This window comes from Colossoma macropomum, unplaced genomic scaffold, assembly GCF_904425465.1.
Source record: "Colossoma macropomum unplaced genomic scaffold, Colossoma_macropomum, whole genome shotgun sequence".
In the NCBI taxonomy this organism is placed as follows: domain Eukaryota; kingdom Metazoa; phylum Chordata; class Actinopteri; order Characiformes; family Serrasalmidae; genus Colossoma; species Colossoma macropomum.
In genome coordinates this window covers 14,661,603-14,687,307 of record NW_023494786.1, presented here as the reverse complement: position 1 = coordinate 14,687,307, position 25,705 = coordinate 14,661,603, and the positions used below count along the sequence as shown (strand labels likewise).

The following is a 25,705-nucleotide window of genomic DNA, read 5'->3' as shown; positions in this document are numbered from 1 at the left end:
ATGTACACACTCAAGATTAGGACCACCTAGTTTACATCGAAAGAAGAACACATTTGTGAAATTCTTCGGCTTTTCAGTAGACTACACACTTAAGAAAAATGGTTCTTCAAATTTCTTTGGTAAAGAGAATGGTTCTATATAGAACAATGAACACTCAAAACCCTTTGCATGCTTAAAGTTCTTTGTATTGTGAAAGCGTTCTTTAGATTGATGGAGAATATGCTGTAGATGGTTCTATATAGAAGCTTATTGAAAAGGGTTCTATATAGCACCAAATAGGGTTCTTCTATTGATTCACACACTTAAAAAAGACAGTTCTTCAAGGGTTCTCTAGTAAAGAAAATGGCTCTATGTAGAACCATTAACACACAAAGAACCCTTTGCATACTTAAAGGGTTCTTTGCACCATGAAGGGCTCTTCCTGATGGAGAATGCTCTGTAGATGGTTCTATATAGTACCTTTTTGAAAAGGGTTCTAAATAGCACCAAAAAGGGTTCTGCTTTTGTTACAACTTGACATCATAATAATAGAAGAAACCCTTTTTGGAGCTATAAGAATATTTAAAAAAACATACTATGTAGAATCATCAGAGAATCATCTCCATCAAACTGAAGAACGCTTTCATAAGCATGCAAAGGGTTCTTTGAGTGTTCATGGTTCGATATAGAGCCTCTTTTATTATTAAAGAAACTTTGAAGAACCATCTTTTTTAAGAGAGCAGTTTTGACATCATAACAATAGCAGACCCCTTTTTGGTGCTCTAAAGAACCATTTTCAAAAAGGTTCAGCATAGAACCATCTGCAGCACTTTGCAGACTGCAATGTGAAGAATGCTTTAACGACGCAAAGAACCAATTAATCATGCAAAGAGTTCTTTGAGTGTTCATGGTTCTATATGGAACCATTTTCTTTACTAAAGAACCCTTAAATAACCCTTGAGGTGTAATTAATAGGGTATAATCTTCCTTTAGTGTTAGCAACATTAGCCTCACAGCTCCAGTGCAAAACTAAACAACCGAACATGTCCGGCTGATCGACTACATTTGAGGTAAAGGGAAACTTAGGTAAACTTGAATATTTCCCTATATTTTTCCTCTAATGACTCTGCAAAGTGTAATTTGTTTAGGCATTAAATGCAGACAGAAAAAGCTTTATTATCGCAAGGCTTTTAGGAGTTTTAGAGACTGTTTTGTGCTGAGGCATTTCTGATTGCAATATGTTCAGCAGTCAACACAAATGGTCTAAATCAAATGCACTAAAGCTAAATGCACCCGGAGCGAGGAGGGTTGGAATGTCAAACAGGATGTCTCATTCAGTCCTGGTTTGAAATAGATGGGCAGCGCTGCCAGAGTCAGCGTGAGTGGGAATGAGAGAGAAAAAGCAACAAGCAGGAGGCCAGGAATGAATACTAATGATGCCGCTTCATCTGCATATCATATTCTGACCCCGGCAATGCTGCTACAGAGAAAACAGCAGTGAAGAGGAGGAGCAGAGGAGGAGTAGAACTGTTAGAGAGAGAGGTGAAAAGTGATTAGAACCGAGTTAAGAGCTGAGAGAGCACATGAAAACTTGCAGGCCTGAATGCAAGGCAACAGAGAAGGACAGAACATCTGGAGAAGCAGCCCTGGGATCAGACTGAAGAATGAAAAATGAGATATGAATACAGAGGTAGCAGGGGGAGGTTTGATGAGGGAAGAAGAAAAAGGGAGCGAGACCAGACATGCCTGAGAGATGACAGCATAATTTCTCAACAGAAAACAACCCAGATACACCCTTTATAGCCCTACATTAATACTCTCTTAATAACACAAAAAATACTGTGGAAAAGTCAGAGAGCACCCCCTCATTTAGTAATTTTACAGTTAAAACAGCCATTAAGTACTAATTATTCATGTTTCAGGAGTTATGGAGAATAGATATAAGATACTCCATTTGAAGGCGGAAGTCAAAGCAAAAAAACAGAAGTTTCCAAAACTGAAATTTAAAAATGATTAGAAAATACAGAGAAATGGGGGCTCCTGACAGCCTTGTAAGACCTTGTAGACCACCCAAACTGTCCCCACCAGACAGTCCTTAAAGCTTTAATCTTTGAGATAGAGGAGAAAATCAGGCTCCACTCTTGCTTTATATCTGAAAAAATCCACAGGTGTTTCTGTCCATCCTTCCACTGTGAGAAGACAACACAACACTATGAGTCTGAAATGACGTGCAGTTTGTCAAGAAGCTGTTAATGAGAAAAAGGAAAAATAGAAAAAAGAACATTTGCAATCCAAACAAAAGCTGCTGGTGTTCTCAGAACAATGGACTGACCACTCCAGAGCCCAGACCTCAACATCATTGAATGTGTTTGGGAATACCTGGATCATGCAACCTGGAACTAAGACTTAGAGGTATCTCTGCAGATTTCTTTGAAAAACTGAAAGCAAGTCTTCTGAAAAGAACTGAATATGCTTATATGCTATGCTATAATAAAGGCAAAGGGTGCACAAAAATGAATACTAAAGAAATGATATTAAATTCTGTTGTTGAGTCTTCTGTGTAATTTTCTTTTGAATCTCTGACTTTAGCACACTACTGTACATCTTTCTTACATATGGAGCACACACTGTTCTTATATGTTTGGTTAATACATTCATGGCACGTAAGACAGTACACTTTATGCTCAAAAAAAGAATAATTTAGTTGATTCAAAAAGATCTATGGTAATACTATAAGAGATGATAAGGTTTTTATAGTTCTGTATAGTGCTTCTATAGTAATTTTTGCCCCTATATAATAGTCTCCTATTATTACTATAGTAATTGTCTGAATTAACTATAAAATTCTCCTCTGAATCCTGTTCCTAACAGGATAAGTTCCTTAGTGTTGCTAAGATGGTTTTCATAAGGCATATTACATCAACACAATTATTGCCAAAAGTAAATATACTGAAATACAAAATACTGTTCAGGTACTATATTTTGTACACATTTGAAGCAAGTAAGATAAAAACGTCTCTTTTTTCAGTGCATAAACATGCAGACACAGTTTAATATGTTATGAAAGATGATGGCACCCAAAAGGGAGAGAAAACTGTCACTGAGTCTGGAAAATTTCAGCCAGAGGTAACTGAAAGTCTGCCTGTCCGCAGAGACACTAGAGCCGCACCTCATCAGCCCTTGACAGCTCAATGCTGGTTATTATGAGCTATTATGAACTGCAGGCTGTGTTGAACTCAGTCTAACACTACAGAGCAGACAGTGCAGACAGCTGCTGTGTCTCCAACAGTTAATTCCAGCCATAACATCCGACTGTTACCACCACCATCTGCTGCAGTTTTAATCTGCTTTTATTCTATGATTTCTTCCTGTGCTAGATATAATAAATCATATACTGGTAACACTTTTAACACTATTTTGAGTTAATTCAGCTTAACTCTTTCCAAACTCTTGCCAAAAAGAGTTCTTTGGAGCGATGTGATAAGAAGCACTTTTGGTTCTCTAAAAAACCTCTCAAAGCATGGTTCCTTAAGGAACCATATTTATAAATGACATATGCAAGTGTAAAGAACATTTTATAGAGTTTAAAGAACTTCCACATAATGTAAAAGTTCCAAACCATATGAAGGTTTTTCCTAGAACCATTTGTCCATGCCAAGAACACATTCAGGAACCTTTATTTTTAAAAGTGTAACACTCTTCTAAACCCAGCCTTAACCTCAATCCACAACCAAATCCAGCCCTGTTACTTTAAATGAATACGAATTACTCTGTAATTTTCTTGTTTACTTACTACTGTTTACTCACTATCTCAGCCAAGTTGGTGCTCTAATATAGGCTAATGGTTGCAGTATATTATTAAATGATTTTAGCTATCCATGAGTCATGAGAGTAAAATTAGTGAGTCCAATAAAGACATCTGGTGGCCCAGCAGTTGCTATGACCCACACGGTATGCCAGGGCCTAATTCTAACCCCAGTGCTATTGATAATCAATGGACTATCACCAGGTTGTTGACTGACAATTAAGCACTTGTAGATGTGCTATAGGGAACCATCAGAAACAAGACTCATGTTTCAACATACACTATATGGCCTAAAGTGTGTGTCTTACTTATGGAATTCATGCATTTCAACCACAACCATTACTAAAAGGTGTATACAACCAAGTACATGGCCATGTAACACTCATAGGACAAAAACTGAAGAGCTTGGTGACTTTAAACGTGCCACTGTCAGAACATCACCTTTGCCACACGTCAGTTTGGGAATTTTCTGCCATGTAAGATCTGCCTTGGTCAACTGTAAATACTATTATTGTGAAAAGGAAGCAACAACAGTCAGCAACAAAGCAGTAGACCACGCAAACTTGCAGTGCAGGGCCACCGAGCGCTGAATTGCGTAGCATGTAAAAACTGCCTATTATCTATTGTTTCACTTAGTACAGAGTTCCAAACTGCCTCTGAAAGCAACGTCAGCAAAAGAACTTTCTGCTAGGAGCTTCCTGAAATGGGTTTCCATGTGCGAGCAGCTGAACACAAGCTTAATATCACTGTGCACAATGCCAAGCGTTAACTGGAGGGGTGTAAAGTACACCGCAATTGGACTCTGGGGCAGTGGAAACATGTTCTTTGGAGTGATGAATCATGCTTCAGTATCTGGCAGTCTGATGGATGAATGTGGGTTTGGCAGATGACAGGAGTATGCTATCTACCGCAATACACAGAGCCGGCAGTAAAGTTTGGTGGAGGAAGGATAATGGTCTGGGGCTGTTTTTCAGGGTTTGGGCTCAGCCCCTCAGTTCCAGTGAAGGGTTTTGGTTAATGCTACAGCGTACAAAGAAGTTTTAGACAATTATATGCTTCTGACTTTCCAGTTCTAGTGTGACTGTGCCCCTGTGCACTAAGTGAGGTCTTTAAAGACATGGTTTAACAAGTCTGGTGTAGAGGAACTCCAATGGCCGGCACAGAGCCCTGACCTCAACCCTAGTGAACACCTTTAGGATGAATTGGAAGGTTGATTGTGAGCCAGGCCTTCTTGTCTAACATCAGTGCCTGACCTCACAAATGCTCTTTGGCTAAATGGGCACAAGTGGAGGTTGTTATAGCTGCAAAGGGGGGCCAACTCTTTATCAATGCCCATGATTTTGGAATGGGATGCCCAACAAGCTCATATAGGTGTGAACGTCAGGTGTCCACATACATTTAGCCATACAGTGTAGATTAATCATATGTTTTAAAAAAGATTATCATTATTATTAGTAGTAGAAGTAGTATTATTATTTTAAATCTGCTTTCCACATCTACATCAGACATTTCTACTCCAAAGACCCTACAGAGCCATCGACTGCTTCAGTTGTTTACTGCTCTGACTGATCTGCTCTGACATTTCCACTCAGGATATAAAATCTAATATTGACCGTTAAACTACCAATTATAAAAGCTGATCTGGTTCTAAAATCTGTTGGTTGAGTCATGCTTAAAGCTGTCACACAATGCTCTATATATACACACACCTTTGGCCACCTCACAACAACTCAGTTCTGTATTAATGTGCCATGTTATTAAAAACCATTATGCTCTTCATGGACAAATCTTCAACCATTATGTTGCTTGCATGGAACATGGAATGTAATACTGATAGGCAGGGACCAAGCAGCAGTATGTATATTTAATTAAAGTTAAACAAAATGTAACAAAAACATAATAACCATACCCTATGTAGGAACTCAGTTTTGTTTAAACTGAGGCGCTGACAATTTCCCTGAACACTTGGAACCAAGCTGACTAACTCAGCAGATAGCTAACAGGCTCTGTCATTAATATTTGATGTTAGGGCTTTAAAGTAAAAGTATTTACTAAATGATTCATGGTAACAACATACAGACAACGTACAAAATAAAGCTTATGTTACCTTAATGTCTTACAAGCTTCAAATGTCCATGTTTAAGGTAGAACTAATTATTATTAAACCCAGTTTTGGAAAGTAAATGTACACCACTCTTAGCTTGGTGCTAACATAATACGGTAAACCTCATAGAGGTTAGTATAAAATAGTATTTCTGTAGCAGTAGTAATCGGATATACAAAAGCTAATTATATAAAAATTAAATTATATAATTATATATTAAAAATAATTATATAATTATTTTAAAAAAAACACTGCTATATTGGGATATGTGTGGCTGGCACATCTTCATGATTATATGACAAATAACTTCATAAAGTTATTCAGACTGGAATATATAATGATGAACTACTTAAAGTTCTTATGTCCATGTAAAAAGATGGCCTAACAACACCTTAATGGTGGTAAAATCACTGTAAAACACAACCTTTCATGGCTTTTTGCTTTGTTAGATCACCCTAAAATTTTTACATATGCATCTGTTTCAGGTTTATCGTTAGATAGAGGTAGTATATTGAATGATAAAAATCTAGAATTATTGACATTAGTGATTTTGTTCTAATGTAATCGACATTAAATTGAAGATACAGATAAAACGAAAAAAGCATAAGTACACTGAAAACCACAGCACCAAAACTGAACAACTGATCTTGATGATTATTACTGATGTTCTGTGCAAGCCTAACTGCTCTTATAATAAGGCTTAATGTCTCTAATTCTCCATCATGAGCCAAATGGAAGTGAAAATGGGGCATGTCTGTGTCATGGTCCCTAACCATGGTAGGGGGATAGAGGGGGGTCTGGTGGTTGGGGTCACGCTCCAACTGAGCAGCCGGGAGAGAAGCCCTGCACTGGAGTGGATCATTAGCTCATGATAATGTCCTCCTCTAATGAAACACTGGCAGAAGGGACTAATGCCAGTGAGTCATAGCTGGAGAAAACAGAAGGAGCGAGAGAACAGTTAAAGTGATAGTTGAGACCTAATCAGAGTTTCAAATACAATTAAGGACTTGGGGTGTGTAATGGTTGAAGAAGCCTTACAGGTCCTGGTGTATTGTGCCAAATTCAATAAGGAGAAATCTATTTTACATAGCCTTGTTTATTTACAGCCTAACAGCACATTAGAATGAAGTTAGTGAAAGTTAAGTAAAGGGAAGCAAATTCATAAGAATGAAAGTTGTTTCCATAGAAGTGGTGGTTTGGCCAAAATGTAGTAGATCAGCCAAGATATGTTTGATATTTAGTTTTGCATTGGAGCTACAAGGCAAAATAACAAGTAATGGAGGTATACGTACAGAAATTAGCACTGAGCAAACTGCATGCCTAAACTCATCACTTACCTTCAGTTGTGTCAAGCTGTTAAATAATCTTAAATAGACTTTATGTGGTTTCTGACATACCGTTATTCGAAAAACTGAACCAATATACAGGAAAAAAAAAATCAGCCTTCTACTACTATGTGACCATACTGTACAAAGGTTTTAGGCACCTGAGAATTTATATTTCAAATGCTATTTGTCTGGACAGTAAGAGGTATTTTCTCAGAAAAACTCTAATATTAGAATAAATGCAAGTAAAATTACTATAGTAAGTAGTGACTTTTGTGTTTGTTAATGTGTTTGCTTAACCATTTCCATCCAAAAGCTAATTAATCTAATCAATCCTTTATTAAATTAAATCAGCTGATCATTTATTGAAATTGAATTATTCCATGCAGCGTTTGGAGTGCAGCAAGAAAGCAGGAACTAAACCTGTTTTCTATTAACTGTACTTCTTCTAACCAGGATATTAATAACTTTACTGAAAACAATGCATTCTTATTTTTTTCTACTGCTTTAATGTTTGTTTACATTTATTCTGAAGTTATACAGTGGCTTTACAAGCATAAACAACAAGCATCATACTGCTCAAATGAACGAGTTTTAAACAACTTGCTTGCCTAAGACTTTTGCAGAGCACTGCATATTTTACAATATTTTACAGTATCAGAAACCAAATAAGCAAGTCTATTTGATATTACTTTACATCTTGGTTGGCATTAGGTATGTGTATGATGATTTAGCCATGCAGTTTGCACAACGCTAAAAGTGTTGCACTCAAGGTGTATGCTTTCATGACTTACATTACATGACATGCATTAACAGCTTTTGGACACCAAACATTTGGAGTAAGGGGTAGTACCGACTACATTTGGGGAAAAGTATCATCACTTTAACAGTACTGATCAGCAACTGTAAACTCTAAAGTGGACAGTGTAAGAGCTAGTGTAAGAGCACTGCCTTTCAGGGGTCTCGTCACTCAGATTCATTCAAGCCTTGGGAATACTACAGCCTCCTTTTCAACCTAAACATAGCACGAAGGCAGCCTTCAGATGAGCCTTCTCTGACCTTCTTTAATATAGAATAAACTTGTCGAGTTTTGCAGTGCGGTACCCTGACAGCTTCCAGTTTGTTCCTGTCAATGGTCTAAAATGTTCTTTGAACTCTAACAAATTGGCTAGAAAACACAGCGCAGCTGAAATGTGAAGAGGTTGTCTGAGTAATCAGCCCATTCAAACACTATCAGCTGCAGCCTCATCTGCAACAATAACTCACATGGCTGTGAGCGATCAGGGAAACAAACAAACAAACAAATAAACAGTGAGCCGATGACCCACAATAAAAAACCCTGAGCAGTGCTTCTAAGGCGGCAAGTGTAGCTGCATCTGCCCACACAGCGAGGATTAAACACAAGCCCACTGGAAAGGAGGAGGAAAGAACAGGTATCTAATTGGGTCAGTGTGGAACACATGCCCTGACGAACACAGTCCTGAAGTGGCAACAACAACAGCAGCAGCATGCAATGAGGGAACTGAGATAAGTCCAAATAGCTCTAGCTCTGCAAGGCTTTTATCCCTCCACTCCTCAGCCCAGGCCTGGGGAGCAGTGGAGAAATCAGCACAGAGAGAAGAAAAGCTTCAGCGCATCCCAAGAGCCTCCAACAACACAGGCTATAAACACCCTATTCCCACTACACATACATTTCCCAATCTCACTACACATGCACTAATGCAGTGGTTCCCAACCCTTTCTTGTCTTAAGCACCTCCACAGCTCTTAATCTCTTGGAAGTTACTGTTATTGCCAGTGACAATAAAAGCTTGGTTTCATTCCAAAACCATAGGCATTAATGTGGAATTAACCCCCCACCCTTTCTGTTACAACAGCCTCCACTTTTCTGGGCACTATGCAGGCCAGTCAACGTCTTCCACACCAATCTTGGCAAACCACTTCTTTATGGACTTTGTGCCACAAAGTTGGAAGCATACAGTACTCTAGAATATCACTGTATGCTGTAGCATTAAGATTTCCCTTTAACATATGGGCCCAATCCATGAAACACAGCCTGGACGATTATTCTTCCTCCACCAAACATTACAGTTACTATGCCTTTGGGCAGGTAGTGCTCTCCTGGCATCCACCAAACCCAGAGTCATTCATCAGACTGCCAGATGGTGAAACATGACTCCAGAGTTCTATGGTAGCATGCTTTACAAGACACCACGAGACACTTGACATTGCATATGGTGATTTTAAGCTTGTGTCCAGCTGACTGGCCATAGAAACCTATTCCACGAATCTCCCATCAAACAGATCTTGTGTGGACATCGCTTTCAGAGGCAGTTCTAAATCCCACAGTACCATTCCACTGCTAATGCTTCCCCTGAGTACACCCATTGGGAATCACTGCATTAATGCACAACCACAGAGTGGCAGACAAACACACACAAATACAGGCTGTGTAGTACCAGCTGTGAAGAAGTCTGCCTAGACAGTGCATTGCAAAGCTGCGTGGTTGTACAATAGCACCCTGACTGCTGCATTAACTACTGGGGACCAGCCCTCTTTCATTCACCGTGCTGAGTAAATAGCGCTGTTCTTCAACAATGGAAAGGCAGAGAGGAAAGCGGCTGACATGGCAGTCTGGGAGAGAGGAGAGTGTGTGCATGTGGGTTCCAGTAACATAATATCAGATACTGTCTCCTAAGCACCTTTGGGCATCTCTGGAGTCCTCTCAGTGTGGTTCTAGGCTCAAAGCCCAGATCTAGAGCACATTTGTGGCCATGGTTTTTAATTTGTCATTACTCTCTCAGCGCGGACAAATCAGTTCTCAGACAAACGGCAAGCAGAGTGATGACTTAGCTTAACCGCCTGTTGCAAGGAGCCTGGGAGCGTTTTATTTTTAAACTGACTAATCACTTTAATTAATGAACAAGGCCTTGTGCTCAGGGGCTTCTGCCCACCTCCTATGAGCAGATCCGAGGATAAGCCAGTCATTTCAATCATATGCACTTGCATTAAAATGGAACTTTGAATTAAAATGTTTTTTTGAGGAGGGAGCAAACCTGACCATCAGTAAGTGCTCAGCGGATGACGGGGGAGGTTGTTATGCTCCCTCTGATGGAGCTGGGTGATAACATAATGGGCTGTTGGAGAGAAACGAAATAGATTAGGGAGAGAGACACAGATGAGAGACAGATAGATACAGAGACAGAGAGAGAGAAGCTTATTGTACTCCCTGATTTTTACCATGATAATGTTGTCACAGTCAAGCATGAATTCTTTGGCCATGAGTTGAAATTTGTGCTCTTAGAGCACTTAATGCTTACAGTCTGAAGCAAACTGAAGATATATACTAGTTATACTGTCTTGCTAACATATATCTAACAAGTTATAGCCAGCTAGATACACTAGCTAGTTAGCAGGCATTGTTTAGACTAGTCAGCTAGTCGATAAATCTACTAGTTCGTGCTGTGAGCAGCAGATGGCTAGCGGTTGCAAAATGCAGTGAAGAGGCAAATAGAGAGAACAGAAACCAGTTTTGCTGCTAGACAAAAAACAAGATACTTTATTTGCGAGGAAATACTACATGAAAGGAAACCAATTAAGCCATCCTGAGATACAGGCTTGTGAGCACAACCTAATAGGCTTTGAGAACTGCCATTTCTGATGGGAAAGAGCCATTTAACTGACAAGCAAAACTACCAGTCACCAAACCTTTAACATGACCCGTGCAAAACCAAACTTGTGTTAAATTGAGTGGAATGAATTGAGTTGGCAAACACACAAGAATATCGGGTTTACTTGCATTCTACGGCTTCATGCAAAAATCAGGAACAACTTATTAAAATGGGACAGCGTGAATGTTTCCTGGTTTAGCAACTAGGCCTATATCTTGTTCTGAAAGGCTTATTTGCATGTAGAGATTGTTTCTCATCAGCAATAAAATGGCGCACACGAGCGCGGATAGCCAAAGCCAGGTTAAATTCTCTGTGAGAGGTTAGATTTTAAAAGCTGTGGTGATTTTAGCATGCAGTTTACATGAGACAGTCTGTGTACTTCTGTGGGTGCTTGAGACTGAAACATACTGAAATACAACAGCAAACAATAAAAAAAATGGTAATGACAACTAGTTGATTAGTAAAAATGAATGTTTGTGCAATCCCTACTAGTTAGTGAAGTATAGTTTTGAGGCTAATGTTAACAGTGTTAGCTAGTGTTAATCAGTTTTGCTAGTATTTTTTATGACCATTTTAAAAAGTCATTGCAAAACTAGGAACTGTCTGTAATTAAATGTTAAAGTTCAGCTTAGCACAGAAACTTTATTTCCCATGGTGTCAGAACTCCATCAGCTTTGCTTCTCAACTTCAACACAAAACCAGGATGGCAGTAGCGATGGTGATGGTCATTTTCTTGTATTGTAGGCCCCTTTACCTTTTTTGTATAATCTGGCAGGCAGCACGCGTGAACATAAATGATATCAGCCAGTCTGCCACCGAATTTTATTGCCATAATGATTTGGCCAAGATTTTACTGGCATCATCTTGCACAGTGTGATATGCAATAAACTTATAAGGCTGGTGTTATCGCACAGTTTGCAGCCGGCTTAAGAGAGAAAGTGTGATGAAGGGAGGAGAGAGAGTGAGAGAGAGAAGCCTGTTGTGTCACTGAGGTAGGAGATAGAGCAGATGTCCTTGCTGCTTCCACATGACACCCACCCGCACCCTCCTCTTTCTCCTCTGTGCTGTCTGCCCTGCTTACCAGGCCTGTGGCTTCCTCTTCAGCAGGCCCTGTCGTTTCCACTGTGAGTGTGGGCTCAGGTGGTAGGTTAGCTGCCGGCACACCTTCTCCATGGCCCCCAGTGAGTCCCCTTCCTGACCCAGACAGAAAAGATAAAGGGGGGAGGGATGGTGGACAGGGAGAGGTGTCAGTTACGCAACAGACCCAAGAGGTTAAAGGGTTATACCAACATAGCTAGCATGTAATATAATCTGTCATATGATATTACTCTCAGAAAAAAGGTACTAAACTGTTACTGGAGTGGTACCATCAAGGGTACATCTTCAGTACCTTTAGTTACGGAACTTAATTATAACATATTCCATCACTTTTATATGTTGAATGTTGTATTGGCTCCACATACCCTATGTTGCTTTTTCAGTTTATTTTTCTGTTCGAAAACATTGTCGGACAGTACCTTTTTTCTGACAGTATATCAAAACCAATTTATAAACTTAATTATGCCACATATTTCCCTTCAAAATTCCCAATTTTTCACATCATCATAAAGAACATTTCCCAGTTTTCAAAGAAGGAAATTTCTCTCTAGAGATTACTTTGTAACTTCTGTAAGAGATGAAAAGTCATGTTCACAACAGATATATCAATGCTAAAAATTGTGATTTCGGCTGGAGTGTCCCTTTAATGTTGTCTGGCTTAAGACTACAGTGGAAGGGAGAAGAAATTTTGCTGATTTTGCTGACGACTGTAGTGACAGGAGAGCAGAGCAATACAGACTGACAGACTTGCTATTTCTGACTCATTTTGGCACAGCCATTAGAGTAGCTCAGACAAGCAATGGTGGCTGTGTGTGCGCTAAAGTTACGATGCAGGTGTACATAATGTATTTTACAGACTGGAGCTGCATGACGATGAGTTTCTCTGCTGTGATTTATAATTCTTTCCCTCATTCAACCTTACATTTATTAACTGAGGAGACATGATGAAAATAGGTACGTTCATAAAGTTGCCTGAATTCAGAAGAATTTCTTATTGGAATTACACATGGGAGAACATTAAATCTTATTGGTTTTGACCCCCACTATTGTGTGATAGATTAATGTGTGCCTGAAAATACAAAAATCATAACATTTAGCGCCACTCAGTTTTATTCATTACTGTGTAACAGAGCCGTTTTGGCAAAAAACATAATTAACATAGTGGTCATTTTCAGGGCAGCTATGTCATTCACATTTAGTGGCCTGGGCTTGAATTTGAAATGGGAGCTCTGAGGTTGGATTCCATGTCAGTAGTGCTCTGGATCCACACAATACTGGATATTACTTAGAAAGGGTTACACATCTATCAACACTGTCATGACTTGCACTTAATAACAATATGAATCACCTTCTGTTTTATGAATCCTAAAATCAGTGGTTAAAAATGTAACTCCAATACAGCACTTTGCAAATGTCAGAGATCAACCCTCATTTCTTTCATTTCTAGAGAAAAACGGCCAGTAAGTACAAGTTAATCATTTTTCAGCACCAGAAAAAAGAAAATTCCACATAAGCCTCAACAACTAAATACATTATTAAAATTTAAATATGAAGTATTTAGTGTGTCCACTCTTTGGCTTTATTACAGCTTCTTTTTCTCAGTAACAGCTTCTTAACAGCTACACATCCTTTCAGACCCATAGTGTTGAGTTGTCTTCTCACAAAAGAAGGATGGACAGAAACCCCTGTGGATTTTTTCAGATCTGAAGCAAAAGTGTAGCTTTCAAAGATCTCATAAATATCTCAAAGATATAAGCTTTAAGTACTGTTTATCTGATGATGGCAGTTTTGATGGTCTACCAGGTCTTTTACGGTTGCTAGCAGTCCCATTTTATATGGGACTGCTCTATACCATTCAATGATTTTTTAAACCCAAGTTTTGGGAACTCCTGTTTTTCACTTATTTTCCTTTGACTTTCCTCTTCCTTAAGCAAGTGGATTGTCTTATATCTAATGTCCTCAAAAATATCTCCTGACACAGCAGTAGCTTGTATTTAATGACTGTTTTGACTAGAGGGTGGTCTCTGACTTTTACATAGTACTATAAATTTCTCCTGTAATAAAACTGTGTGCGTGTGAGAAGAGACCATTCACCAGTCACTCTTAAATCAGTTACTACCACAGACTGATCTGTCTCAACTCATTCGGTGCTCAGTCTTTTCACCTCTACAGCTGCTTGGTGATTCTACAAAGCCTTACATCACATTCTTTGTGGTGACACAAAGAAAGGCCATTAATATTATGTTGAACATTGTTTTTAAGAGCATATTTTATGCCTGTATCTGTTAAATGAAATAAATCCATCTAAAGTAAGCACAGTAAGTTCAGGAACACCGTTCCATGACATTCAAGCTAACCTTTTTGGTTGACTTTCAGCTTTTCAGCTGAAATACAACATGTACTGTACCTTCCTGTAGCAAACTTTCACACAGAGCAGACCGTCTGGATTGAAAACCCTGTGTGTCGATAAAAGGGATCAGTTTCTAAATCAATACTGCCCGTGCGGGTTTCTATTTTTCTATGGACTGACCTCTACAAAGGTTAAAACTGAATCTAGAGCAGTGGGTAGCACTAGGGCACAGGCATTAGAGTGGCAGTGTTTGCCACTAGCAGCGAGGGTGACTGTAACACATGGCTGGTCAGCGTCCCCTGCAGACAGACAGCGGGTCCCCTGGCAATGTTATTGTACACACAGGACGCTGTCACGGCTCCAGCAGTACAGCAGACAGGCCTGAGCGTCAGCACTAGGGCTCTACTCCAGCCAGAACACTGCACACACTCTGTTTCTGCCTCGCACAATGTCTGCCACCACTTCTGTCATGCTGATGTCTTTTTTTATGTCAATCATAATATTTCCAAACAAAATCTACAAGCTATAAAGAATGAAGGATATTACGACGTAAATACTGATATATATATATATAGCGCTGTGTAACAGAGAGGAACTGCACCACATTTGTTCTTCTTTTGGCTCCGTGCTCCAGCGCACTGGATTTGAAAAGAATCAATGACTATGAAGTTAAAGAACAAAATGCCAGCTTTAATTTTAGTCTTTTTATACTAGATTGATTCAATATATGAACCACAGTCATTTTTACACAAGGTCAGCCATTTCAGGGGAGTAAAACAAATTCATCTTTTTAAAAAAAATGTACAATTTTTAGTTACAAATCCTTTGCAGTGAATGAAGGCCTGAGGTCTACGGACCCATATCCATCATTATATGCTGGGTATCATCCCAAGTGATACACTGCCAGGCCTGTAATCTCGTCATTTCCAGTTCAGTGCTTGTTTTGGGGGCTTCTAGCCTTCAGTCTTATCTTCAGTAAATAAAAACATGCTCAGTGTGGTTTTGTACACTTCAGAATTCATCCTGTTTATGCCATCAGCAGTCACATCATCAATAAAGACATCTTCTTATTCTGGTACCGGTGAGACCTACTAGTGCTTTGCATCATGTCAGACTCCCACATTGCAAAGGATCTTCTCTGTAATATTGCACGGCTTCATCCTGTGCTAAAAAGAGACGCAGAATCTCGAGCCCATGCTTTCATATCGTCTCATCTCAGCTACTCTAACTCTCTTTTCACTGGCATTCCCTACAAAACTACACGCTCTCTTAAATACATTCAAAATTTGTTGACTCATTTTAAAGAAATTTGCTCACATCACCCCAACTTTTTATGTAGTTATGTTATAACTGAAGTTTGAGGGGAGGAACATGTCTGAAACTCCTCCTTCTTCCAATCTAACACCCTATAAATTCACATCATTCACCTTCTGTTTTGCGTGAAGAAGAGTTCGCAATCCCCACCGCCACCCCATCTCCCTGCTCCTCAGTCCTACATCAGTCCTACCACAGCTGTAAGGGGGGGGTCTGGCGTTCTAGCTACAGACAGAAGCTGCCCAGAACTCCTCTCAGAAGTTCTCAGAGTTCTCCCCTCTCCCTCAATCAGACTTCCCTCATACTACCACCATGCTGAAGGCACGGTCCAAAGTCACAAAATCAGTTATGTTGTACATTCAGTTGAAACTCCTCCTTCTACCATATAAAGCTCTACCTGGTTCTGCCTGCCTCTATTTAGTAGAGCTTCTTTGCTCCTATTCTCTCTCCATGCTCTCAGGTTTTCTAGCTTCTGGCAGTTCTTAAATTTAGACAGGTCACCACTTCGCGCAGAAATATTTAGCTTCATGATCCCTTCCAGTCTTCACTCTCCTCCTTCAATGCCCAAACTTAAATTCTACCGATTTTTTAACTTTTCTGCATCTCTGATTTAATCATTGAGACTGAAAGTCATTTAGAGTGTTCTGCCGTGAAAATGGTTAATCCTAGAAAAACACACCAACCAAAATAGTGGTAAAATTTTTAGATGCATTAAACTCTATTAAAAAATTAAAAAATTAAGATGTCTGGTTCCTTTCACCACCAATGTGAACAATACTGCCTCTGTAAGCTTTTCTAGAACAGAACACTATATCAAACCACTCAATGATTTTATTTACATCTGACCAATTTAATTAAGCAGATCTTTAAAAAAAAAAATAATGGCATTCTCCTTTAAAACCTCCCTCTTTCATTTTTTTTTCTCACTCCTGTTGATATAGCTTTTTAAAATATATGATATATAGAGTTTAACAATATATTAAATAATATATGGTATGATTTGTTTGTTTTTTAATGCCTTTTTTGTGTTGATTAAATAATACCAATTGTTTTTGCTGTTGCTTTTGCTGAAGCTTTGGCTTTAAAAAGGCACTATATAAATGAAACTAATTATTATTATTATTATTATTGTTGTTGTTGTTGTTGTTGTTAACTAGCAGCCAACTGTTCAGTTACATAGGATCCCCCAAAAAAGGAGCATTATGTATAAAAAAGGGATGAAATTATTACATGATTTTCCCAATCCTGATGTGCACAGCTTCAAATTAAAGCAGACATTCTGCATTTTCAAATCTGATTTATGTTGTCCCCCTGTTCCTCCCCCTGATCTTCAGTGGTCTTAAGTCGACTGTTGCCATGGATAATGTGAGGTAGAAAGACAATCCACTGATTGCATGATAGCAATGGTATTGCTATGGTACCTTGCGGTGCTGAGGGCTGCTGTTTTTCGTAGTCAGGTGTTAAAGCAGCTTGCGCTAGAAGCTGAGTTGGGTGTTTTTGCTGTGTGCTATTGTGCTTAATTTGCTCCATTAAGTGCAGCAGCAGCAGGAGTCTCCTTGTGGGGGCTGACCTGTCTCAAAATGTGACTCATTCGTGAGCGCAGCACTGGCGCTGGCTTTAGCTGTCGCTCACTCTGTCTGCCTCTTAATCCTCCCTTTCTCTCCTACACCCACCTGTCAATATCTCTGGTACTGAATGCTTTTCTCTTTATTGTTGCTAGTAACTCATGAATGGCTGCTGGCCTCTGAAATCTGTTATGATAATAAAAAGGCACTGTCTCTTCTATTGTCCTAGTATTCAATATCTACTTGAGCTAAGTGCCATTCATTTCCTGTCTCTCTTGTAGCCTGCACTGACACAAACATGCACACACAAAACAATTTATCCTACGGACCACAGACATGATATGAAAAAGGCAAAGACCCTGTGTGCTTGTGTGGGACTGTGTGAGAGCATGCACTGAGATATGATCACATTTGTGAGTAAAGGAACTAATCACTCTACCGTCTTGGGGCAGTGAACGTATCTGGCCAAACTGATAATCAGGTCATGTGTAATGGGGTCCACCAGGTTCCGGAAGCTGGCGTAGCGATAGAGAACATCATCCAGAGATGTGGACTCCATTCCCAGATCCTAGAGGGAGAAAAAGACAACATGGAGGAGCAGTTAACCAGTACAGCAGCAGCAGACCACGCCCATGACCAGCAACCGCCATGCATTCCACCCAGTCATTAAACCTGGTAAAGATATGGATTTTTTGTTTTCTCTGAATTATTAAAGATACAGAGATGGGCAGTTTTATGATTTGCTGTGGCATGAAACCCAATTGGAACTGTATCATTTTTATTTATTTTTGCACAATACTTTGAATTCATTTTAATGATTCCAATAACTCTGTATGATTACCACACTAGAAATGTCAGGAATTAACCTACTTCTACAGTCTTCCTGCAAAGCACATACCAGAACAACACGTTTACACATCTATAATCTAAAGAGTAAACAGTGTAGAGGTTTGCAATATGACAATATTTTATAATTATCATGAGACAGTTTTTTACAAAAAACAATACGCTTTTTTTTCTTTTTTTTTTTTACATCTTGTGGATATTGTTTGTACTTAAAGAACAATGAACAACTACATATTTTTCTTAAAAAAGAAAGCATAATTAGTCCTGCTTAATTGGATTTAGTGCAGTGCAGTATGTGAAACGTTCAAGAAAAATCATGGCGAGTTTTTGAGTTTTGAGCCACAGTTTTTAAATGTAGCACTACTAGCGCATTCTGTCTGTATTGCGCATCATGAAAATAATGATATGATATTTTTTGCCATATCGCCCACTCCTAAAACAGTAGTAACACTGGTGATGATTTTCATATGTGTAATCTATTGATTTTTTAATTCTAAAGAAATACAAGGGATGAAAGGTCTTATCAGCATAGTACGTGTATTGCTTACTGCTGGAAAAGTAGAATGTTTAAGTGACGCTGGGCTACCGTGTTCATGCATTTGTAACCCTATACAAATAAACATTATATTTTCTGTAATGCAAATCAAAGTAGTAGCTCCAATCTCTAAATTATATAAATGTTGATGTTTTAGCATTAACAGATATGTAAATGAGAAGTTACCATAACAGTGCATCCATATAATACCTTGTGTGAAATGATTTCACTGTGTATTAGTGCTTTTAAGTATATTTTAACAATACCATGATAATATTAAAAACCATCATAATTGTCATCAGCAGCATCTAGAGGTGTCCAATATGATCATACTTTATCGTGGATATCGCCCATACTTAAAGAATACTGGCCAGCTGCATGTTTCATTGCAAACAGAGCATAATTAGTCCTGTTCCTGTGCTGGATTCAGTGCCATGCAGGGTGCAAACTGTTAAATAAAATGATCATACCCAGAGTTTTTGATAGCAATTTTTAAGTGTGGCCTTACTAGTGCATTGTGTCTGTATGTCAAAATACTGTGATGTGTTATCATGAAAAGAAATCTACAATATTGTCCCGTCGGTAAACCTACTGAGAACAGTGGAGATTACCTGCATTCTAAATCATGTGATTTCGATCTGCACTGCATTAAATCTGTATATGTTGTGCTCATCAAGAGAAGAGAGAGAAATCCATATGTTCATTAACAGTAAACTATAACATCCACAAGAAGCAGTCTCTTGTGTAAAAAAAATGGAGGAAGCCTTAAGACTAATGTCCAAAGGTATTAGAAGATTTTCTGTTATGTAACAGAAAGAGAACAAAGCGTCTGCTGTGCATTATACAGTGTAAATGTCCTTCTGAGTGTGAAAATGAGGCACTGATGCATTAGCCAAACCGAATGTCCATTTCTCACCTGTGTTAGGCAGAAGAATGTGTCTAACATTTTTGTGTTGCGTCGTGAACACTGACCATAACTGAGTCACTCTGCTAATGGACGTTAGCGTTTCTTTCTCGCTGCATAGTCGTGACACATTTTGTGTGTATTACAGCACAACTATAGAGAAGCCCCAATTATACGGCTCTGCAAATAGACAAAACTAAATGAGAATTTAATCTACCATCCTAAGGCCTTTATATCTACAAAGCAACAGGGCAGGTAGAGGGACAAGCAATTAAAGATGGTCCAAATGTCACTCAGTGCTCTGAGTTGGGTGTTTTTTTTTTGGCATGGAGCTAAATTGCGTCACCAAGATGAAAGAAGAGCGGCTAGGAATGAAACAGAAAATTAAAAAAAGGAAGGGAAGAAAGTAAGCGCTGCGTCTAGAGAAAATGGCATGCATTTTTGATGACGTGTGACATGAAATATAAATGCATAAGGCACATAAAGACTTAGAAGACCTATTCTGAGAACTGAGAGGTGAGCGATCAAGAGCGGACGACTGCAAAGGGTTTCCCTCGTTATTGGATTCTTCCTACAATAATCTCTTCCCTCGCTGAAACAGCGGTCAGCCGTGCACAATTATGTAAACCACATTATGTAAACCTCTTGCTACAGTGGCCCCTCCACAAGGCTGCGTCTTAATTAATCAACCTCCGTTCTAAGGTCCGTTTTCATGGTTTCTGAGCGAAAAGATACATAAAGTAACCAGAGGTGTCTCAAAGTCTGACTGTTTTGCTTTCTTTTCCTTTCTCATTAAGTGCGCTGTACCCTGGAAGCACCCTGGAAGACTAACATGCTGCACTTCCATCCTGCTTAATTTCAAAGGGTATCTGAAAATGGCACATAGCCTACATGCCTGAAGCTTTCAATGCTGTTCAGCCAGAATTAGTCAGTTTATTCTGTCAAGATATATGTGGAACTTAAAAAGGCTTTTGGGCTCAGGCTTTGATCCCACTTCCACACAATAAGGAAATCGCTGGATGGTCAGAAGATCATGGCTGACCCTGTTCTACAGGGCGATCTAATCACTTGTCTTGTTTAAAGGCACATATAAATCGCATACATATACTTACTAACGGCAGCAGCAAATAGCCCACTCTAGGGCTTCACGATTAAGGCAAAACATCTAATTGCGATTTTTCTGACTCATATTGTAACTGTGATTATTTTCTATAAATTAAAGTCCAGTAGTCACTTGCAAAAAGCATCTTACCTTAAGGAAAAATCATGATTCTACATTCAAATTTAGACTCTACACTGTTAGAAATAAAGGTACTGTGCAAGTACATTTTTTGTTCATCAAGGTACAAACTATGTAAATGTACCCTCAAAGGTACAACACTGGTTTAAAAGTCCAATTGTGTAAATATGTTTTTCCCAGGTGAAAAGTACATATTTTCATAACCTAATGTTTTAAAACAGATCAATAAAATAAAAACGCTGGAGACGAGACGGGGTGTGTGGAGTCAATACAATATAATTTTAATGGTTTATGATACAATTATGTTCCTTGACTAAAGGTACTGAGATGTACCCCTGAGGGTACCATTCCAGTGACAAGAGGGGTACTGCCCCAGTTACATACCTCTATTTCTGAAAGTGTAAGTTTAAGTTTTAACACGTATGTTTTTTTGTAAAGTTCAATGTAAATTTATAGCTTTAAAATGTTCCCTTAATGATTTAACTTTCGATAAATACTTGAGATGTTATACACAAGTGGTGTGGTTGTAATGTCATGCGCGTTGGCTCTAAATCATCTACAGGTGGTGCAGAAACTTGTTAAGACAACATGTTAATTTAGGCTTTAATAAAAACTGCAGCACTTGCAGTTTGAAAATTGCACTTTTTAAAATTATGATTTTGATATAAAAATGATTAATCTTTCAGCTCTCGCCTACACATCAGTACTTCTTATCATATGGTAACATGGCTAGTTGAATATGTGGTTAACCAATCCAGAGGGGAGTATTCAAATAGTGACATCACTACATGATAGAAATGACATCGGCATAAAATGCTGGATCAGATGTTGGGAAAGAAAGAACGAATCTGATCCAATCCTGGAAAAAATCTACCCTGAAACATCAGACATTCACATTGTATGATGTGATGTTGTTGGCTGTTTCTTTCCTTCTGTGCAGTAGTAGAGCATTTGAGCAGTTGAGCATGATAGCCTTTTTAAAAATGCTCAGCTTAAATAATTCAACTGAAAATAGCTTTAAAGGATAGTAGTTTTTAAAGAAAAGATATCAGATCAGTATCAGTATCAGCTGATTCAAAAGTGGTATTGCGCCATCTCTAATATTCAAGCAGCATCACAGAAAGTCAGCGGGAAATATGGTGTTAAAAAATGTCTTATGTTATGTGGTAAGTGTTTATGCTCAGTAAAGCTTTTGCTGTACATTTAATATCTATATTATTTCTGTCAGAAACAACATGTACCCTGGAAGAAGGTTTAATTCAGTGGGATAGTGACTTTTTGTCATATGCTGAAATAGGCCAAAGTCTTATTTCCTCCCTCTAGTTAACCAAACATCCATTCATAAACTCTTACACATACTAAATACCACAATTAGTCAGAATTCACATCCCTAGCAATTACCACATGACAGACAACCAAATTTGTGTAACAGTAAACCTGGACCATCCCTCTAAGCATTCCAACACTGCCAAAGTCAGTCCATCATGTATAGTCAGTGACATGTATGGACAGCAGCATAGTGTTCTCTCCAATCTGGCTCTCCCTTCAGGCATTCACTCCCCGCCTGATCCTTCCATCTCAGACTGTGAGGTCCAGAGTAGCCAAGTGGCTTCACAGCACAGTAATAAATCTCACAGGCTTTCTAATTGCATCAGCAGCCCAGGACAGACCAGCCGCTGGGCATCTGTCTCAGCAGCACCGATAGAAGTAAAATATGCATCCTCACATGACAACAGACATGGAGGGATGACACATCAGTATGGTACACATGTGGACTCATAGCAGAAGACCATATCCTGTGCAGTCTGCATGCTAGTTTCAGTTGTGATGTGGCCTATCTGTGACAAGTGAAGTGCAGCTGCCATGTAACTTCTGCGCTGTCCCATACAGATGACATCCACTCACTCTGGCCTTGCTGAAAACAGCAATGGCATGCAATATGATTGGCACCACAGCTCAGTCTGTATTACGCAATTTCTCTCTGCATAATGCCATTCTGTTTTTGACACCAAAGTGGGAACTGATTTAAAACTCTGGGAAGACGTTGGAGAACTTGCCTCACTCTGACCATTACCCAAATCTGGTCACCCAGGCTTCAAGTGATCTCTTCCACCGAGAACATGCAGACATAAATGTGACAGAGATGGGGAGATCCCTTCATTTTACCAAACAGATTCTTTTTGAACAATACATTATCAATAAATTAAACTTCTGCTTCAAGGACTTATTGATTCACAAGTCAAGAACAATGAGATTCAATTCAGCGAGTCAGTCTGATGCTCCTACTTCTACTCACTAATGGAGAGTCTAATGGACAAAGCACAAAAACATAGAAGGTAGCCCCAGCTAAAGTCTACAGACAGAAAATGTAAGTGAATTCTTAATATGCTAGCATTTTGATTTTTGTAAAGTTAAATTGTGAAGGATTGGTGTTAGAATTATATTAGAATTTCTGAAGCCTATAACACAAATATAAACATAGCGTAGATGCTACAAAGAAAGTTGTGAACTGATTCGACCGGTTCAAAGGAAGCCATTGAGAGTCTACAGAGAGAAAAGGTAAATGAGATTAAATGGTCTTTTTTCAATGCTTATTATACAAATTCTACATGTACATATTTATTCCTTCATTGTAGATGCTACTCAAAGTTCGATTCAGTTTGACTTATGAACCGGTTCAAAAGAACGATTCATTCACGAGCCGCTAAAGCACGAATGATGTGAACGACTTGTCTGAAGGTTATAAGTGCAATAAGGTGTTATACAGCTTTAAAAAAGCTATGATCTAGAGTCCCTACAAGGTCCAGACAAACTTTATCAGAATTGCCGTGTAGACGCTACTCAAATGTTCGATTCAGTTCAGTTGGACCTGTGAATCGGTTCAACCGATTTAATGACAAGAACCGATTCGAAACACGAGCCGGACTTCGCCGAATACGTGAACCACTCGGCTCACCAAGTGACAAGTGCAATAAGGTGCAAAAAAGCTGAATGAACTACAAACTGGCTTCGTCATGAGCTTGATAGTATAATACACTACTGAAGTTTACCACTCCTGTAGACCAGGCGTGCTCCCTGCTGTGCGTACCTGTCGTAGGGTCTTCAGCATCTCCGTGGCCTCATCATGTTTGCCCTGCTTGGCCAACAGCAACATGTCCTGGATCATGCCTATTCTGCGCTGGTATGGGGGTGGAGGGGTCCCGGTTCGGCCCAGCCTCTCTCCCGGCTTCAGGCTGAACGAGGCCAGCAGCTCGGGTCTCTCTCTGGTAGGGGTCTTCTTCCAGGGCGCCGAGAGCGGACTGCCCCCGGCCTCCTGCCCCGGGCTCTTCGCCTGCTTGCCTCCCATGACTGGAATCACCCAAAGTCACAGCACTGAAACCAGCTCCACAGATTTACCTCAGGCCAAAAGTGAGTGTTTCACAACAGCGCGCTAACGAGGAGCCTTAACAACTGACCTGATACCACGACTGAGGTGAAGTTCATTCTTATGAACATACTCAGATGTTCTGCCTACCCTCACAGCAGGAGAAACAGTCCTAACAGATATACAAGCCGAATGAGAGGAGAGGAAAAACTCAGAGGAGACAATAGCGACTGTAGTTTGGCGCGAACTCGAAGGCTGCTTGTTCATCCGTTTAAATGATAAACTTTGGCGGTCACACCAGCTTCCAAGGACATTTAAAACCCCGACAGGTGCAGCAAGGTCCTCTGAAACGTTCCTGTCTTCGAAAAAAAAATGCCATGAATAAGCATCCCACTCAGTCAGGTCAAAACCAAAACGACAAGGACGGAATAACCCGCTATAAATAGTGGTGAAGTGTTAGCCTACTTCTGAGCCCCCTCAAGTAGGGAAGAGCTCAGATGCTAAAGCCCGCAGCATGGCCGAGGCGCTGAGGGGGAGATCAGCCCAAAGCTCAAACTACCCTTATGCACTTCTTCCCACTGCAGAACATCGCCCTGTTACAGAGGAGGGACACCGAAAGCTCCTCCATGGGCTAAAAAGCACTAGTATTTCACATGTCCGCTCGCAGACACACCGGACTGTGCTCCTTCATAACGGAAAGTAAAGCTCGCTAACGGGGAGCCCGTCTCCTCCTGGCCCATCCTCGCATCTCCCCAGCAAGTCTAATGTCAGTGACGACCAGTAAACAGCTGATCCCCGATTCGGCTCCGTGTCTTCTGTTTGCTGTCTTTGTTATTGTCTCTGAGAAGCGACCTCGCTCAGGTGTGTCCCGGGTGAAGCTGGAGTGTTTTCGGGTTGGGCTGCATCCTTTTCAGAGACTAATGCAGGCTAGTGTGTGAGAGTGTTTGTGTGTGTGTGTGTGTGTGTCATCGTGGTGCACTGACTCTCTCTCTTTCTCTCTCTCTCTGGGCTGGGAGGGGTTGAGCCGTGAACAACATCTCCCAGTTCTTCAGTTTCGGTCTGATAACACGCCGCTGTTCACTCACTGAGCGCTGAGCTGAACCGTTAGCTAACGGAGCTGTTCGACCGTTATGCTAAATAATGCCTCACGCGCCTCTCAGCCAATCAGAACCGTCTCTGAGCGCCGCGTCCTCCGTCACGCGAATGAAAAACTCAACTGAACTCCTCAGAACAAACCTGCGGTGAGAACGGTGGCAGTACATCAGTCTGAATTACGAACTTAAAAGATTAACGTTAAACTAACATTAATATTTAATAAATATTAAACTCAAATACTCAGTCGTGAACATCTGGAGGGTGGCGCTGTTTTTTTCATTCCTGAATCTAAAAAAGTTTTGGATTAACCTGTGTAGAAGACCACTCTCACAGCTAAATGTCTGAAATATTAACAGGCTCTAAGGTAAGATAACCTTTATCCAGGTTTCTATACTTGATATCATCCATCTTAATATGATATTTAATGATAAATAACATTACAGAACAATGTTAAGATCAGTTAGCTAGCTATGTTAGCTTTACTTAGCTATTCGCAGTTAGCTTGATTGAT

General features: G+C 39.7%; 1 protein-coding gene across 1 annotated transcript in view; it reads right to left on the bottom strand.

Moving 5' to 3' along the window:
- Positions 1–24,265, bottom strand: part of lrrc75a (leucine rich repeat containing 75A) — a 33,684-nt gene extending 9,419 nt beyond the window's left edge. Inside the window, exons 1-4 of the mRNA XM_036561675.1 lie at positions 24,191–24,265; positions 23,824–24,083; positions 17,650–17,778; positions 11,965–12,077 (exon numbers count right to left, since the gene is read on the bottom strand). Coding sequence (XP_036417568.1) covers positions 11,965–12,077; positions 17,650–17,778; positions 23,824–24,083; positions 24,191–24,230 — 542 coding nt within the window. The 5' untranslated portion in view covers positions 24,231–24,265. The remainder of the gene's footprint in view (positions 1–11,964; positions 12,078–17,649; positions 17,779–23,823; positions 24,084–24,190) is intronic.
- Positions 24,266–25,705: the final 1,440 nt, after the last annotated feature.